The 15,420-nt window shown below is 37.6% G+C and overlaps 3 protein-coding genes across 3 annotated transcripts in view; 1 reads left to right on the top strand and 2 right to left on the bottom strand.

Annotated features, from left to right (window-relative positions):
* LOC119838435 overlaps window positions 1-3,726 on the top strand; it is a 7,064-nt gene extending 3,338 nt beyond the window's left edge. The window contains exons 5-6 of the mRNA XM_038364383.1: window positions 2,004-2,155; window positions 3,555-3,726. Of these exons, the coding sequence (XP_038220311.1) occupies window positions 2,004-2,155; window positions 3,555-3,726 (324 nt within the window). The remainder of the gene's footprint in view (window positions 1-2,003; window positions 2,156-3,554) is intronic.
* A 2,943-nt stretch (window positions 3,727-6,669) lies between these two features.
* On the bottom strand, window positions 6,670-9,172 carry LOC119838592 (zinc finger protein 423-like). Its single transcript, XM_038364580.1, has 2 exons — window positions 8,850-9,172; window positions 6,670-7,827 (listed from the first exon to the last, which is right to left on the bottom strand). The coding sequence occupies exons 1-2, from the start codon at window positions 9,051-9,053 to the stop codon at window positions 7,090-7,092; spliced, it is 942 nt and encodes a 313-aa protein (XP_038220508.1). The 5' UTR covers window positions 9,054-9,172; the 3' UTR covers window positions 6,670-7,089.
* Window positions 9,173-11,510: 2,338 nt separating this feature from the next.
* The window catches only part of LOC119838596 (4-hydroxybenzoate polyprenyltransferase, mitochondrial), a 6,897-nt gene continuing 2,987 nt past the window's right edge, over window positions 11,511-15,420 (bottom strand). Inside the window, exons 4-7 of the mRNA XM_038364585.1 lie at window positions 15,261-15,408; window positions 14,672-14,865; window positions 13,523-13,711; window positions 11,511-12,326 (exon numbers count right to left, since the gene is read on the bottom strand). Of these exons, the coding sequence (XP_038220513.1) occupies window positions 12,144-12,326; window positions 13,523-13,711; window positions 14,672-14,865; window positions 15,261-15,408 (714 nt within the window). The 3' untranslated portion in view covers window positions 11,511-12,143. The remainder of the gene's footprint in view (window positions 12,327-13,522; window positions 13,712-14,671; window positions 14,866-15,260; window positions 15,409-15,420) is intronic.

Raw genomic sequence — 15,420 nt, 5'->3', positions numbered from 1 at the left:
TCCTTGTCAAAAGTTGTCTCATACTTTGGACACGTGTTACATATCTTCAAATACATGTTTCGATAAATTATGATAATTTGAAGTCTTAAATGGCATTTTAGTTTCAATTCAAAACTTTTTAAGATATGGTATTGTTCATGAAACTTTTACATATACATACTGCAATTGTAAAAGGATATGGGCCTCCGGCTCCCCCACTCACCGAACGAAACACAGATGTTTGTTACTTCACGCCGGTCTTTTGAAAGGGTGTGGTACTTCCCCCGTGTAATTATCCCAATTTGTGCAGAAGCGTGCCCTCTACCAGGCTGACCTTGAACCGCTGCATGAGCCGAGCGGGCGAAGCGAGCGTGCCGCGGCAGCTACCGGCGAGTGTCACGAGCTACGACTATAGAGCGTTTCCCACGAAAACAGAAACAAACTAACTTATTTTCATGTGAATTGTATGTCCTCTCATTTCAGCTGAATTATTAGACAATTCATTTAATTCAGTGATAGCTAATAAAATAATAAATATTGTTTTTATTTTATTTTAATAAAGGGGTCGTAGTGTTATGAAAAAGGTTGAAAAACACTGATATAGACCGTAGGTTAGGTACAAATAATAAGTAACTTTAGGTCGTAAAAGAGACGATAAAATTGTAATATAAATTTGACATGGTTCAAAAATGATTTCACTGTACTGGCTTGAAATATTTTATTTATTTGGTAAGTTTTATTCACATATTATATTATATTATATTATATTATATGCTAGTAAAATGAACGATGCTACTATTTAACGCCGATCTTCAGTGGGTGTTTAGTACTTCCCCGATGCGAGCTGGCCCAATTCGTGCCGACGCGTGCTTGACTCCACACTGAAGCAAGTTTTCCTACACGTATCAAATTATTATTCTTATCATAAATAACATTTTTTTTAGTATTACTAAGTGAATCTAGATCCAGAAAGTACGATGTCGAGTTTGAAGCTAGAAAGATTTACGGTCAGGATTTAAAAACAGTTTTGAATCGATTCAGAAAAACACCGGATTACATACGTATATTGAATGATGAAGTAAGATATGTGTTTATATAATTCTCTACTTATTAATAAAGATAAATCAGGGACCCGGAGGCCTGTTTCCTTTTCCTCACCATTCCCAGTCCGTTCTATCATGTCTAGGTCTATTATGTACTATTTTAAATGTGAATATATATGTATATGATTGTTTTTCCCTCTAATTATTTATGTATGTTCATCTTTGTTGTGTATTTATGAAGTTAATATATGAGCACGTCCTGCCGCTCCAACTGTCACGGAGGGGGGGACTAAAAATCAGTGTGGCAACTGCCTTGCTGCGTAGACTGAGTGGCTATCTCATTTGCCTCCACTTTATGTCTCCTTAAGTATTTCTTTATTTCATTGTGTTTTGTGTATTAATTGTATTGTTTTAATTTTTTCATGGAAGCCGGATAAATGTTTCTTTCTTTCTTTTCATTCAATCCTTTTCTTATACCTTACCGTTAAAAGCTCTGCGACTCTTCACGGGTGAAGGTGATCGTTTACCATCAGGCATACATAAAATAAAAACATATCACCGTAAGATTATAAATAACTCAGTGATTCATAACATTAGCTTGCAATACCACGTCAAATTTTTTATGACGTGCATTAACTTTTTCCAAACATCGGTCTAATGCAGGATAGGTTCTTTTTTCAGCCGTCAAAAATCGAGAAAGTCTTCAATTCAACTGTATTATTTTCTGTTTGTTACCCCATACCTTTTTACCGGGTTAAGCGATTTTTGTGATCCTATCATTTTTTGAAACATGGCGCCTGTCGTCTGATCCCGTAAGTCTAGTTCCGATAGTTTGTAGGCTTTAAATTGTCAGAATGTTTATTGTTAAAATTGTTTCTGTGTACATAGTTATTACATAAAACTATCTTAGACACGTCAATGTTTAAGAAAATATGATTTTAATTCATTAAACGATTGTAATTTCTATCTTAAATCTTTCAGCTGTCGAAGCAAGGAAACAAATTGACTGTGGCACTCTTGCAAAATCTCATGTATTACTCTAAGAAATTGAAAGAACGCGTCGACGAGATGGTGTCCGACAATACTACCATTGGCGGGCTCCGAACACGCCCCACCACTGGAGATTACTACACGTACACGATTTGTTTAATTGCGTGACTTGACATGTGTTGACATAAGCTGACATGACTTGACATTACATGCAATTTGTTGACACAGTTGACATGCCCTGACTTCAGTTGATTGTGAAGTCCCGTGTCCCCTAGTGGGCAGCTTACATATATCTCTTTCACTGATCGTTTTTTTGACAAGTAGGTAATCAGCCTTCAGTGTCCTGCCAGACGGAGACTTTTTTTTTGTGCGTCCCCACCGGAAATTGAACCCAGGACTCCTCGGTTCTACGCTCAAGCCTTAACCACTATCCCAATAAGGAGGCTTTTTTTCGGTTTATTGTACATGACATAAATTGGTGGAATGATTGGCATGGACATTATTTATGGATAGAAGGAGTTGTGAACTGTCAGGGTTCACAGTCAGTCACAATCTATACTAATATTATAAAAAGATATTTTTGTACGTAATGATTTCACTAAGACTTAGTTAAATAACATTTTATTAAAGAGAGAAAATGAACCATCATTCGATTTTCCGTTCAATGCATGAAATTAATGAAAGTGATTAATCATTAATGAATACAACTTAATATCCCTAGTCTTAATCTTACTAACATTATAAATGCGAAAGTTTGTAAGGACGTGTGTATGTTTGTTGCTCTTTCACGCAAAAATTACCGAACCGATTGCAATGAAATTTGGTACATAGACAGCTGGACAACTGGAATAACGTATAGGCAACTTTTATCGCGTTATTCCTACGGGATACGGACTTACGTAGGTGAAACCGTGGGACACAGCTAGTTATTAATAGTCTCTTTAATCTTGGGAATTATTGGATCAGTTCAAAAATAATTCTTTCACACGGTTACATGTACGTGGCGTGTGTAACGGGTAAAGTCGGGGCGAACCGCTAGTAGCTCATAAGGGCTGGCAACCCAGTAAACACACATAAGTAAATGCAATACTCCGTTATCACTGCATAGTATAACGCAAAGTCGCTTCCCGCGTCATGTATTACATCCTACTTCCTACTTGTATTATAAATGCGAAAGTTTGTAAGGATGTGTGTGTGTTTGTTACTCTTTCACGCAAATACTACTCAGCTGATTGCAATGATATTTGGTACGTAGACAGCTGGACAACTAGAATAACATATAGGCAACTTTTTATCCCGATATTCCTACGGGATATGGAATTACGCGAGTGAAACCGCGGGGCGTAGCTAGTATTATATACATATGCTTAGATCTTTACCTCAAGGATACACATGCGATTTTGATGGGTTATTTTTTAATAGATAAAGTGATTCAAGAGGAAAGAATATACGTATAACATCTTGTAACTACTCCGAATTTAACGCGTGCGAGGCCGCAGAAAAAGCTAGTACAATCTATTATCAAGCTAAATGATTCCACAGTAAATACATCGGCATCCATCGCAAGCCAATAGTCCGGCAACACACCCACAACATGTCTGGAATCGAACGGCTCGAGCAGTACACCAAACTGAACCCCGCGCTGCCGCTACACGTGCGGAACCGGATGGTGGACCTCGGATTTGAATATGGCGGGTGGGTTGACTTGACATGAAAACACACACACATTTGACATTGATACAATGACACATACGTTCTGACGTGTGATGACAATCCTACTTGTCCGACTATCCTATCCTACTAATATTATAAATGCGAAAAGTTTGTAAGGATGTGTGTGTGTTTGTTGCTCTATCACGCAAAAACTACTGAACCGATTGCAATGAAATTTGCTTCGTAGATAGCTGGACAACTGGAATAACATATAGGCAACTTTTATCTCGATATTCCTACGGGATACGGACTTACGCGGGTGAAACCGCGGGGCGCAGCTAGTAATATCTAAAGCATTAGTACTCATCATCTAACTCTTTTTCTTCTTCGAAATCACATAAAAATTACTATCGAAACGGAAAACAATTTTTATGAGAAATCTAGAAAGAAGAGAAAAAAATTGATCACGAGTCGGTATTTGAAACCGCGTTTCTTGCCTAACCGCCTAGCCTCTCGGCCACCCGTGATCCCGCCACAGTAATCGAATTTCTACTACTCTTTCGGTTTCATGTGCCTAAGGGGCTCTCCACGCCATCTATTGAGATGATTAAGAACCATCACAACCAATACGAAACATTATTTCAATGATTACAATATTGTATCGATGGAACGCGGGTTCGAATCCCGCCACGCGATCGAATTTTTTCAATTCTTTCAAAATTTCTCAAATTCTTTCAGTGTTAGATAGCCCATTTATTAGGTAAGGCTATAGGCTATATATGTACCAAGGGCGAAGCCGGGGCGGACCGCTAGTACTAAATAAATACCTTAACTCCCTAAATAACTATATAAATTTTACCAGTGTTATATACTTTAATATAATTATTTGAACAGACATGTCATCCACGGGGCCATACAATCGATATCACCGGATCAAAATCCTATGTCCACTTTGCAGGCTGTGGATGCATCCGAAAAGATATACACTACACACAGCTCTCATCAAGTAAGTAGTATAAATTTTTGAATCGCGCAAGCGAAATTTTCGGTACAGAGGCATATATACAACTTTCCAATACCATCTAATTAGGGTTTTACCAGCCAACTAGTTGAGGACACTGGTCGAGTATCCTCCCTTGCTCGTTGGATGAACTCCACCTCCCTCCCTCCTCATTTATAATTACGTTTTCAGTTCCAAGATACTGTCTTGCAACGTGTCTTCGTTTATTATTATTGCATAGGTAATATTTGTATAATATAACTAGCTTTATATATTCGGTTATATCGTTTTCATCTCCCTATTTCAACTTCTTCTACCCTTAAATTATCTTGTGTCCTTTCCCAAGCTCAGTTCTATCTTCATACCAAATTTCATCAAAATCGGTTCAGTGGTTTAGGCGTGAAAGCGTAACAGACATACAGAGTTACTTCCGCATTTACAATATTAGTAGGATATCTTACGATCAAGTACTCACTACTAAGATACTCACTTATATAGTGTATTAATCTAGACTGAGGTTATAAACAGGAAACTTTTGTATTTTTCTAAGTACGCTTGTAATATTTTCACGCAATAACTGCTGGACCGATTTCAAAAATTCTTTTACTATTGGATAGTTGCAACGAGCGAAGCCGGGGCGAATGGCTAGTTATATATAATTTCATTAGTTTTGCTTAAATGAACACCAGATAGCGCTGTGTTAAAAAGTGTTTTTATTTATTTATTTGTCGTTACAGGTCACCCGATATCCAACCACATTAGGAACGACGGAAGACACAGCGTTGTACAGAAACTTTAATAAAAATACCCGCAATGTATAATTTTTGTTTGCGCTGTAATAAAAATTAAACTGCATATACTTTATTTCATCACACTTCTATATTACTTATAATTTAAAGCTAAAAATATGATACCGGACAGATTTTAAAAAGTTTTTAACTGTTGGTTGGGTTCGTCATACCTGACCGCTATCCTACTAGTAGTATAAATGAGAAAGTTTGTAAGGGTGTGTGTGTTTGTTGCTCTTTCACGAAAAAACTACTGAACTGATTGCAATGAAATATGCTGCTCAGTTAAGGACGTAATTTATTCTTTACATAATTATGGTTTAAAAAAAAAATCCCACACATATATAGATTCAAAACTACTAAAAACTACCGCCAGGTGAATTATGACTGGGAATTCACTCAACCAGGATGTATTGTTTAGTACATCGACTACCAATAGTAAAGCCCGTCTACTCTAAAAAATGTAACACCTGTTCTCTCAAATTAAAGAAATGTTTCATCATTTAGAAACTAAAAACTTTTAACTAGACTAGTAAGTCTCCCCGTGACCACGCTCGCTGTAAAGTGTTCGAAACGTCGGGTTAATAATATAATGAATAAATCGCGTTTAAAATCCGTTAAAAAGTTTTTAATTTCAAAATATATAATTCTTACGTAAAATCAAACACAAGAAAATACTATGTTTCAACATGATTCTCCTAAAAAGCCATAGCACAGCACAGTACCGTTGTAACTCTCCATAACCCTGATTTCTTCTTCAAATAAGTCTGAATTGATGTCTATGAAGAGCTTTAACAAGTATGTAAATAATGCAACATACTTCTAGATTTATAATATCTAACTCCATATCCTAACCACACAACGCTTCTTGCGCGGGCCATTTAAAATTCTTTCGCGGGCCACATTGTGACCCACGAGCTTGGGGTTGAGCAGCCTTGCTCAATATCTATAAATATGATTAATAATTATTTATGTAATAAAAATTTACAATAGTATGCCACATGACAGATCAAAGTCGAACTTTATGTAATGTAATACAAAATATGCAGTTGAATTGATATATTGAAGGAGAAATCCTTTTTTAAGTTGATGGAAAAAGGTTAATGTATAGACAATCATAATGCTCACCAAAGTTTGATTCTATAGTCTGTGGTACTGTTATTATAATGAAGGAGATAAAAAAATGGAAATATCTTTATACAATTTATTAAACATTTGACTTATAAATATTTATAATAAATATTATACTTGCATATTTTTCAAGCCATAGATTATTAACATAAAAATGACATTATTAAAAGTGTCAATATGAAATTAAAAACTTCGTAAAAACAGAGCTTGTTGATTTTAATAAAAATTTTCATAATTTCCTACAAGAATAATATAAAACTTCTTGTACATCAATTTATTTTTATATGACACTGAACTAAACGAGAAAATGGCGGATTTTTGGCGCCAAACTTTCTCGTACTTTTTCATTTGTTAAATAACCATATTATTGTTGATTTTAACAGGTAACTACAATTAAAATATCAACAAAAAATTGTTCACAGATCAAATTATCTTTTACAATAGCAACTATTACAAAACATTTCTACTTATGACAAAAAAAAAACTAATCCATAAACCACAACACCTAGTCCTCCTTTTGTCTATGAGAGCCCTTCAATTTAAAAATATGATGTTTCAACAGCACTTTATTTAAAAACTGCTCACCACACACACAACTGTAGCACTGTGGCAACTTTTTCTCCACAGCCATATGCTCTTTTATATGTTCGTGCATTTCTTGATCACTCACACATATCTCGCGGCACAACACACACAGACGCACGCCGTTCGTCAGTGACAACCCGTGGAAACACGACACTCTCGGTATTTTAACCTCCTCGCATTTAGGCAAGAAGTACGATTGTGGGCTGCAAGCTATCGCATTGCTGTTCCTATGTTTCAAGGCCAAATGCTGTTTGAACAAGTCTTCTTTCTTAGTCTCGTACTGGCAGATGCTGCACACCAGGTGCTTGGCGTGACCCTTGATGTGCTCTCGCAGGTGTTGCCTGTTCTTGCACTTGTGGAAGCATATCTTGCAGCTGGCAACACTTTGAAATTTGTGGACTTGAAAGTGGAACCAGAGCGTTCTGATCTTCACGTATTTCTGGCACTTTGGACACTCGATGCGCGCCAGCCCTCGTATTCTATAGTGGTTGTAAATAATGTGGACCGACAGGTGTTGTTTGTTGAAGAAAATGCTCTGGCATTCGTCACATATGAAGACCTCGCGCTCGACGCGCGTCGCGTCTTCGGAGCTGAATAGATGGTCGGTTTTTATGTGTTTTATAAGTTCGTCTTTGTCTTCAAATATTTGTATGCACATCTGAAAGAATGGACCAATATTATGTATGTGTTTTAACATGTTATGTTGTGTAGCAAGGGAAAAGATTGAACAAATAATGAACGATCCCTTACATATTTAGAATTTGATTACTATTTAAATGTAATAGCTTGTTATGTAAATAGTTACACCTAAGACTAATAAACTTAATTTTGCTGTAGTATAGTGAAGTCCCGTGTCCCCTAGTGGGGTATGGGGCAGATGATGTACATCCGTTTCACTGATCGATTTTCTTTAGGGACAAGTAGGTGATCAGCCTTCTGTGTCCTGCCAGACCGAGACATTTTTTTTTGTGCGTCCCCACCGGGAATCGAACCCAGGACCCCTCGGTTTTACGCTCACGCGTTAACCACTGTACCAAGGAGGCGGTCAATTTTGCTGTAAGTTTGTTTTATTCAATTATTATTATTTTTTTAATGTGGGAAATTGCTATTAGCTTTTAAGGGGCAAGGGTTGAGGAAAAGATTGATGACTGAAAAGGAATGGACTGGGAAGGGGTCAGGAAGAGGAAGCAGGCCTCTGGCTCGCCCGCTCATCGAACAAAACACAATAGCTTGCTATTATATATTTCCGCCAATTTACTGTGGGGGTGTGGTACTTTAAGCTTGACTATCACATACAATTTTGTACCATATCAGCCGTTTGTACCATACCACGTCTTTATTTATAAGCCTAGCCTCCTTGGTTATAAGCTCACACGTCAACCACTATACCAAAAGGAGGGTAAAAGTTAAAATAATAATTTAAAAAAACAGATACCGAGCATAATTAATTATTTTCACAGATATATTTCTGAATACATAAAAGCTTATTAGTTTCGATATTTTCAAACTCAAACATTTATTTATTCAGTTAGACTTCTTATAGAAGGACTTTCGTATCGTCATTTTATACAGTTTTAACATTTACCACCGGTTCGGAAAGCAGTTTCCACAGAGAGGAGCCGGCAAGATACTCTGTAGTTGCTCTTTTAGGTTATGTCCCGTACATCAAAATTAACTCACTTTACACAAACATTCCAAGTTTCCAAGCACCAAATTCGTCAATTCCTTTTTATGCACTGTCTGCTTGTGCACGTCTACTTCTGTTTCGCTGTACCATTCGCCTTCAGAACATCGATCACAACTATACGTTTCATCGCTATCATTCTCCTTAGCTTTAGAAGAACCCGGCCAACGGTCTGCCGCTTGGCTTGTAGAACGAAACATTTTGGTAGTGTTGTTATGAAAGAAGGAACTAGTTAAATTACAGTAATGAATAAGTCTTTGGACTGTTGTGTATTTAATGTTTCCGTTTGGCGTTTACAAGCGTCGCAGTACCGCGGCCAAGTGTCAATATTGAACTGTCAAATTGTCTAATTTTTTTTCTTCATATATGGCAATAAGATTTGACTATTTGCCAGTGTTTATTGTTTTACTAGCTTTTGCCCATGGCTTCGCTCGCATTAACTTCGGAGTAGTTTAATAAATGTTATTATACATATAAACCTTTCTCTTCAATCACTCTATCCATTTAAAAAAAAAACATCAAAATCAGTGACTTTGTTTTATACTATGGAGTAATGCTTATTACATTAACCTTTTTTTAATAAATAGAGGCAACCATGTTAATTATTATTTAACCTCTCCACGCATTTGTGTCATTTTTAATTCTAAACAATTAAAAATTAAATATTGTAGTTCAACTAGTCTTTGCTCACCAAATGCTACTATATCATTCAATAAAATTTTCTTTCTTTATCAAAACTCAAATTAATACATGTACAAACATATCCCGGAGATATGTGCATATTTTATTGGCTCGTTTTGAACATTGTTTAAAATTGTAAAAACTCCTAAAGGTACGTCCTGACTCCCGAATGAATTTTCATTAAGGAAGCGAGTATCAAATTGGTTCATTAGTTCCAGAGCACGCTCATACAAACAAACAAAACGTTATTTTATAATATAAAATATATAATACAAGATAATTAAAATACTTCAAACCGGGGCCATGTCCTTTTCCTTAACCCTCCCAGTCCTTTCCTTTATATTTCTTGGCAATCCTTTCTTAATCCCTTTCCAATTTGAAGTCGGCAATCCATTGCTAGAGGAGTATGGTCTTCGGAGAATCGACCTAAGGCCTCACTAAATATTCATGGGCGGTGGTAGCGCTTAGATCAGGCGACTCACTATCTGCATTGCCGACGAAGACATAAAAAACAAGCTTATCACTGAAATTTAACAGGGTTAGCAAAGTTCAAATTTGGTTCAAGAAGTTAATACTGTTCATTATTATGTAAATTAATCTTTATAACTTTAATGCTGGCAGGTAAAAGTAAAATAAAATAGTACAGCATTGGCAAGAACAAATTTTATTTTAGACAAATGCACACATACATTCTGTTAACAAAGCCATAAAATATATTTCTTGTACATACAACGACAACACCGTTACTAAATAATTTATAACTACAAAAATACCACAACGAAAAAATTTAGGAATGCTATCTCCATGAAAATCAAATTTAAACGTCAATGTCAAAAAAACGCGGGAAATTCACAAATTTTGAAATTTTAGAAATTTAATCATTTAAAAATAACATTACATTTTTTAATAATGTAAATTTTTACCCCACTGCGGCAGAATCAGAGTTATATTCTTCTTCGAGCGTATATGCGTAAGTTTATGACTATATATGACCATTTCTTTGACACCCCCTACAGCCCAAAGCCGCAATGTCGTATCTCCATACGTGGATATATTATAAAAGATAAACGACGAAAACTGTGGCAACAAGAGCATATTGTTATATTTGTAACAGCTTCAACATATTATTTATAATGGTATGTGAAACTTATGTGTTTTAATACTATTTACTCTTAATATGAGGTTAGTTAGCATAGTTCGGAACTGAGTTCACTTATCCCAAGCTTCAGTTAACTATTTCTATAATCAGACTCGTACTGAGTAGGTTGGTTGGTTGGGGGTTGAATAAATTGAAACGAAGGTGCAAAAAATAATTAATAATACCCATGATAATGATCTCGCAAGGAGTTTTGTGAGACTTTTATCAAGAAGCCGAGCAGTATCGGCTAAATAAAAGGAAATAATTAAATTATACCCTAAAATTTTGGGGAGGATTTTATCCCCTAAAACTACCCCCCATGGTAATGCATATGATATTTTTAATGCAATAGTATTTACAATTCTGACATTTGAAATGCATTCACTAAAAATAATTATAAGCAAAACTAATTTTTGGTAACGATCTATAAAATTACATAAATTTTTAATATTTACACATTATAACATACTAAGGAACTAATGGGCTATGCTCTTTTATATATCTAATTTAGAGCCAAGAAGCTATATCACTTTATTGTGTCACTAGCGGTCAGCTCTGGCTTTGTCTATGGTATATATATAGCTGAAGAGTTTGTTTGAATCTGTTAATCTCGGGAACCAATGTATCAATTTCGAAAATTCTATCACCGTTATCACCGTTGTACGTGTATGTGATGTCTGAGTACTATACTATAAATATTATAAACACAAAATTTTGAAAATATGGATGTATGGATTTTTGTTACTCTTTCATGCAAAAACTACTGAACCGATTGCAATGAAATTTGGTACGTAGACAGTTGGACAACTGGAATAACACATAGGCAACCCTTTTATCCCGATATTCCTACAGGATATGGACTTACGCGGGTGAAACCGCGGGCGCAGCTAGTAGCGGGTAGCCTATATATGTACCACGGGCAAAGACGGAGCATACCAATAGTGTATGTATAAAACTGCAATATGGCGAACATAAAAAAGAAACCCTATTTACATCAATCACAGCCTTATAATTAAACATAAAACATTAACAGAAGTAGGTTTATCTTAAATGTGCTATCAAATAATTCTTTTCCATGAAAAAACTATTAAAATACACGCTTTCTTGATAAGCGAAGTCCCATGTCCCCCAGTGGGGTATGGGGCAAATGATATACCTATATATTCACTGATCGATTTTCTTTATGGACAAGTAGGTGATCAGCCTTCTGTGTCAGACCGAGACATTTTTCGTTTTGTGCGTCCCCACCGGGAACTGAACCTAGGACCTCTCAGTTCTATGCTGCTATACACTCACTTGGGGGGCCCCAGTAACAGAATACATTCGCACATCTATAACCACATTTACACTATTAAATAAGACGCAGTTTACACGGGGCCCCACGTTATAATACCGCCATCTTCAATACCATATCAAAGGCTTGAACAGTACATAATTACACCGGGGCCTCCGGGGCCTCTAGCCCCCCGATTCAACCAAAAACACAGCTCTCTGTTAAGCTCATGTCCTCGTTGCCCCTAAATTTGCCCCTGTTCTCAACATACTTACTGTAGCCTCCGCCTAAAATGCCCATCAGTATTATAAGACCGACCCACGAGTTAGATTTAAATTTGTTCGCGCAATCTTCCGGGTTGTCTGGCTTCAGGGTATATATCTGTAATGAAACAATGTTATCTATAATTTATAAAGCATTTCAATGCTATAAAACTAAAAAATTAAATTTTAGAAAGGCCGCGTTTCATCGATACAATATTGTAATCATTGAAATAATGTTTCGTATTGGTTGTGATGGTTCTTAATCATCTCAATAGATGGCGTGGGGTACCCCTAAAGGCACATGAAACCGAAAGAGTAGAAGAGATTCGATTACTGTGGCGGGATCACGGGTGGCCGAGAGGCTAGGCGTTGCTACAGTGTGGCAAAACGACGCGGGTTCGAATCCCGCCTCGTGATCAAACTTTTTCTATTGTTTCAAAATTTTTCAATATTTTATTTATAATGTAAAGCTGGTCAGTTTATTTGAACGCACAAATCTTTGGAACTATTAGACTGTTGGATTACTAAAATTATTTCACCTTTTATACAAAGTTCGGTTTCAGTGGTTCAGGTGTTAATACGGAACAGACAAACAGAGTATATATAACTTAAATCATAAAATAGTGCCCAAATATATGTGAAAAAAAAGTGTGTGTTGTAATACTAGTTAGGGGGCGTCCATAAATTAGTTGAGGTGTTTAAGGGAGGGAGGGGGTCAAGATTTTTTTTTTTTTAACAGACAACCGTGAAAATAAAGTTTAGTTAAAGTAAAAAAAAAATTCTAGAAAAATTTACATATGTCAAAACTTGATGTATTAGTATTCGTTATTTATCCTTTTAAATACCGCGGACGGATGATTTTTTCTTTTCCTTTCCTTTCTTAAATCCAATGGGTTCATAGTCAAAGTATATTTCAAAAAATCTCACGTAGATTTGGGGAGGGGGGGAGAGAGTTAAGGAAAATATCACGAAATCTGACCAAGGAGGGCGGGGGGGTCAAAAAATCCTGAAAAATGTCTCACGTAATTTATGGACGCTCCCTTAGCCCAGACTCCGCGCATGGCCCGCATATGCGGATAAACCCCCATACTCCTCCCCCCCCACCCTCTACGACACAATGTGCGTGCGTCAGCCTAGCCAGCATCACAAGTATCCCTACGTGTACGCCGCACACAGCACGCGTGCGTCAAGCTGGCCAGCCTCACAAGTCTCCCTACAAGCGCCGCACACAGCACGCGTGCGTGAGGTTGGGCGGGCGCCCTAGTCCCCCTACGTGCGCGTGCGCTCGTCTGGGCGGGCGCACTAGTCCCCCACCTGTCGCGCCGCGTGCGCCGCGTAGGCGGCGAGCGCGGCGGCGTAGGGCGCGGCGAGGCCGGCGGCGTGTCCGGCGAGCGCGAAGCCGGCGAGGCTGAGCAGCAGCGCGCCACACAGCGCCGGCTTGGTGCGCTCGCCGAACGTCAGCGCGGTCGACTTCACGCCGATCCGGGAGTCGTCCAATTTATCCTGGAGATATCATTATTGTCATCAGAGTTATTACTCATATCATCATAGTATATTATGATAATTTATGTAAAAAAAAAGGTCACCAGCTTCCTTTTTTTCCAGGATTAGAACTAGACCGGATTGAAATGGCGAGAGGCTCCAACTTTCAAATGAGAAAAGAATCATAAACTTGGTTCACCCAGTAAAAGGTCAGCAGGTAGCAAACACAAAATTATTTAAAAGCGCCTTTTTTAATTTATCAAGTAAATAACAGACAGAACTATCCTACATCTACTATATAAAAATAAGTCGGGTTTTCCTTCCTGACGCTATAACTCCAGAACGCAGGAACCGATTTCCACGGTTTTGCATTCGTTGGAAAGGTCTCGGGCTCCGTGAGGTTTATAGCAAAGAAAATTCAGGAAAAATTTGAACAAAAAAGCGGGAAAATAATTTTTTACACCATCTGGTGGCGAAACGGAGTTCGCTGGGTTTGCTAGTATCTTATAAATTTGGAAGTTTGCGAGGATGAATGTATGTGTATGTATCAAATCAAAATCAATGTATGTATGTATGTTTGTTACTCTGAACCAATCACAATGTAATTTGGTACGTAGACAGCTGGACAACTGAAATAACACATATAGGCAACTTTTCAACCCAATATTCCAACGGAATACGCTCTCACACGGGTGAAACCTCGAGGCGCAGCCACTAAACAATAACTACTTGACGTAAGTCATTTTTTATATAAAAAAAGGTGTGTGTGCGATTCACACATGATAGAAGTGAAACTTCAATAAATCGTCAAAAGAATGAATAAAATAGTATGTATATTTCTGTCTCATTCTATGCCGGCTTCATTCTACACATTTTTGTATTTCTGTCTCTCACCTGTCGTTGATTCCGTTGCATCAGCTTTGAAATCACAACGATTCTAAAGAAGTTTCACTACAAAAATGTATACTAATAAGCAGTCACCTGATGCGCATATATCGTGTCGTAGAGCACCGTCCAGGCCAGCGCGGCCGCGTACAGCGGCGCGCACACGTCCCACGCGAGGTGGCCCTGCAGCGCGCTGTACCCCAGCAGGGCGCCCCAGTTGAACGTGCAGCCCAGGTACACTTGCGGGTAGCGGGTGAATCGCTTCGCTAGCGGGTACGTCACTACGAGCACTGAAAAGTAGGTTTAGAATTTAGATATACCTAATCTTTTTTTTTATTCATGACTAGCTCTTCGCCCCGGCTTCGCCCGTGGTACATATATAGCCTAAAACCCTTCTCAATAAATGGGCTACTAAAACTAAAGAATTTGAAAACGGACCAGTAGTTCCCGAGATTAGCGCGTTCAAACAAACAAACAAAGATACTCTTCAGCTTTATAATATCGTCCCGGCTTCACCCGTGGTACATATATAGTCCATGTCACTCAGCGAAGTTGCAGCTTTGTAATAGTGAAAAATTCTTAAAATTAATCCAGTAGTTTTTGAGTTTATCCATTACAAACAAACAAACAAAAATACCAATTCCTCATCTTCATAATTAGATAAGTAATATGGTATAATACTCACGCATGCTGCTAGCCCCAAGTACAATACTATAGCAATTCAACTGCAATAGGATGCCTAGGGCCAAACTGAGCTGTAGCGCTAGGAACCCGATCGCCTGCGTCTGCGACACAGCTCCGGACACGAGTGGTCTATTTTTTGTCCTTTCTACCTGAAAAATTGA

Source organism: Zerene cesonia, unplaced genomic scaffold, assembly GCF_012273895.1.
Source record: "Zerene cesonia ecotype Mississippi unplaced genomic scaffold, Zerene_cesonia_1.1 Zces_u003, whole genome shotgun sequence".
NCBI lineage: Eukaryota > Metazoa > Arthropoda > Insecta > Lepidoptera > Pieridae > Zerene > Zerene cesonia.
The sequence above is the reverse complement of the archived record's forward strand: the minus strand, read 5'-3'. Positions and strand labels throughout refer to the sequence as shown.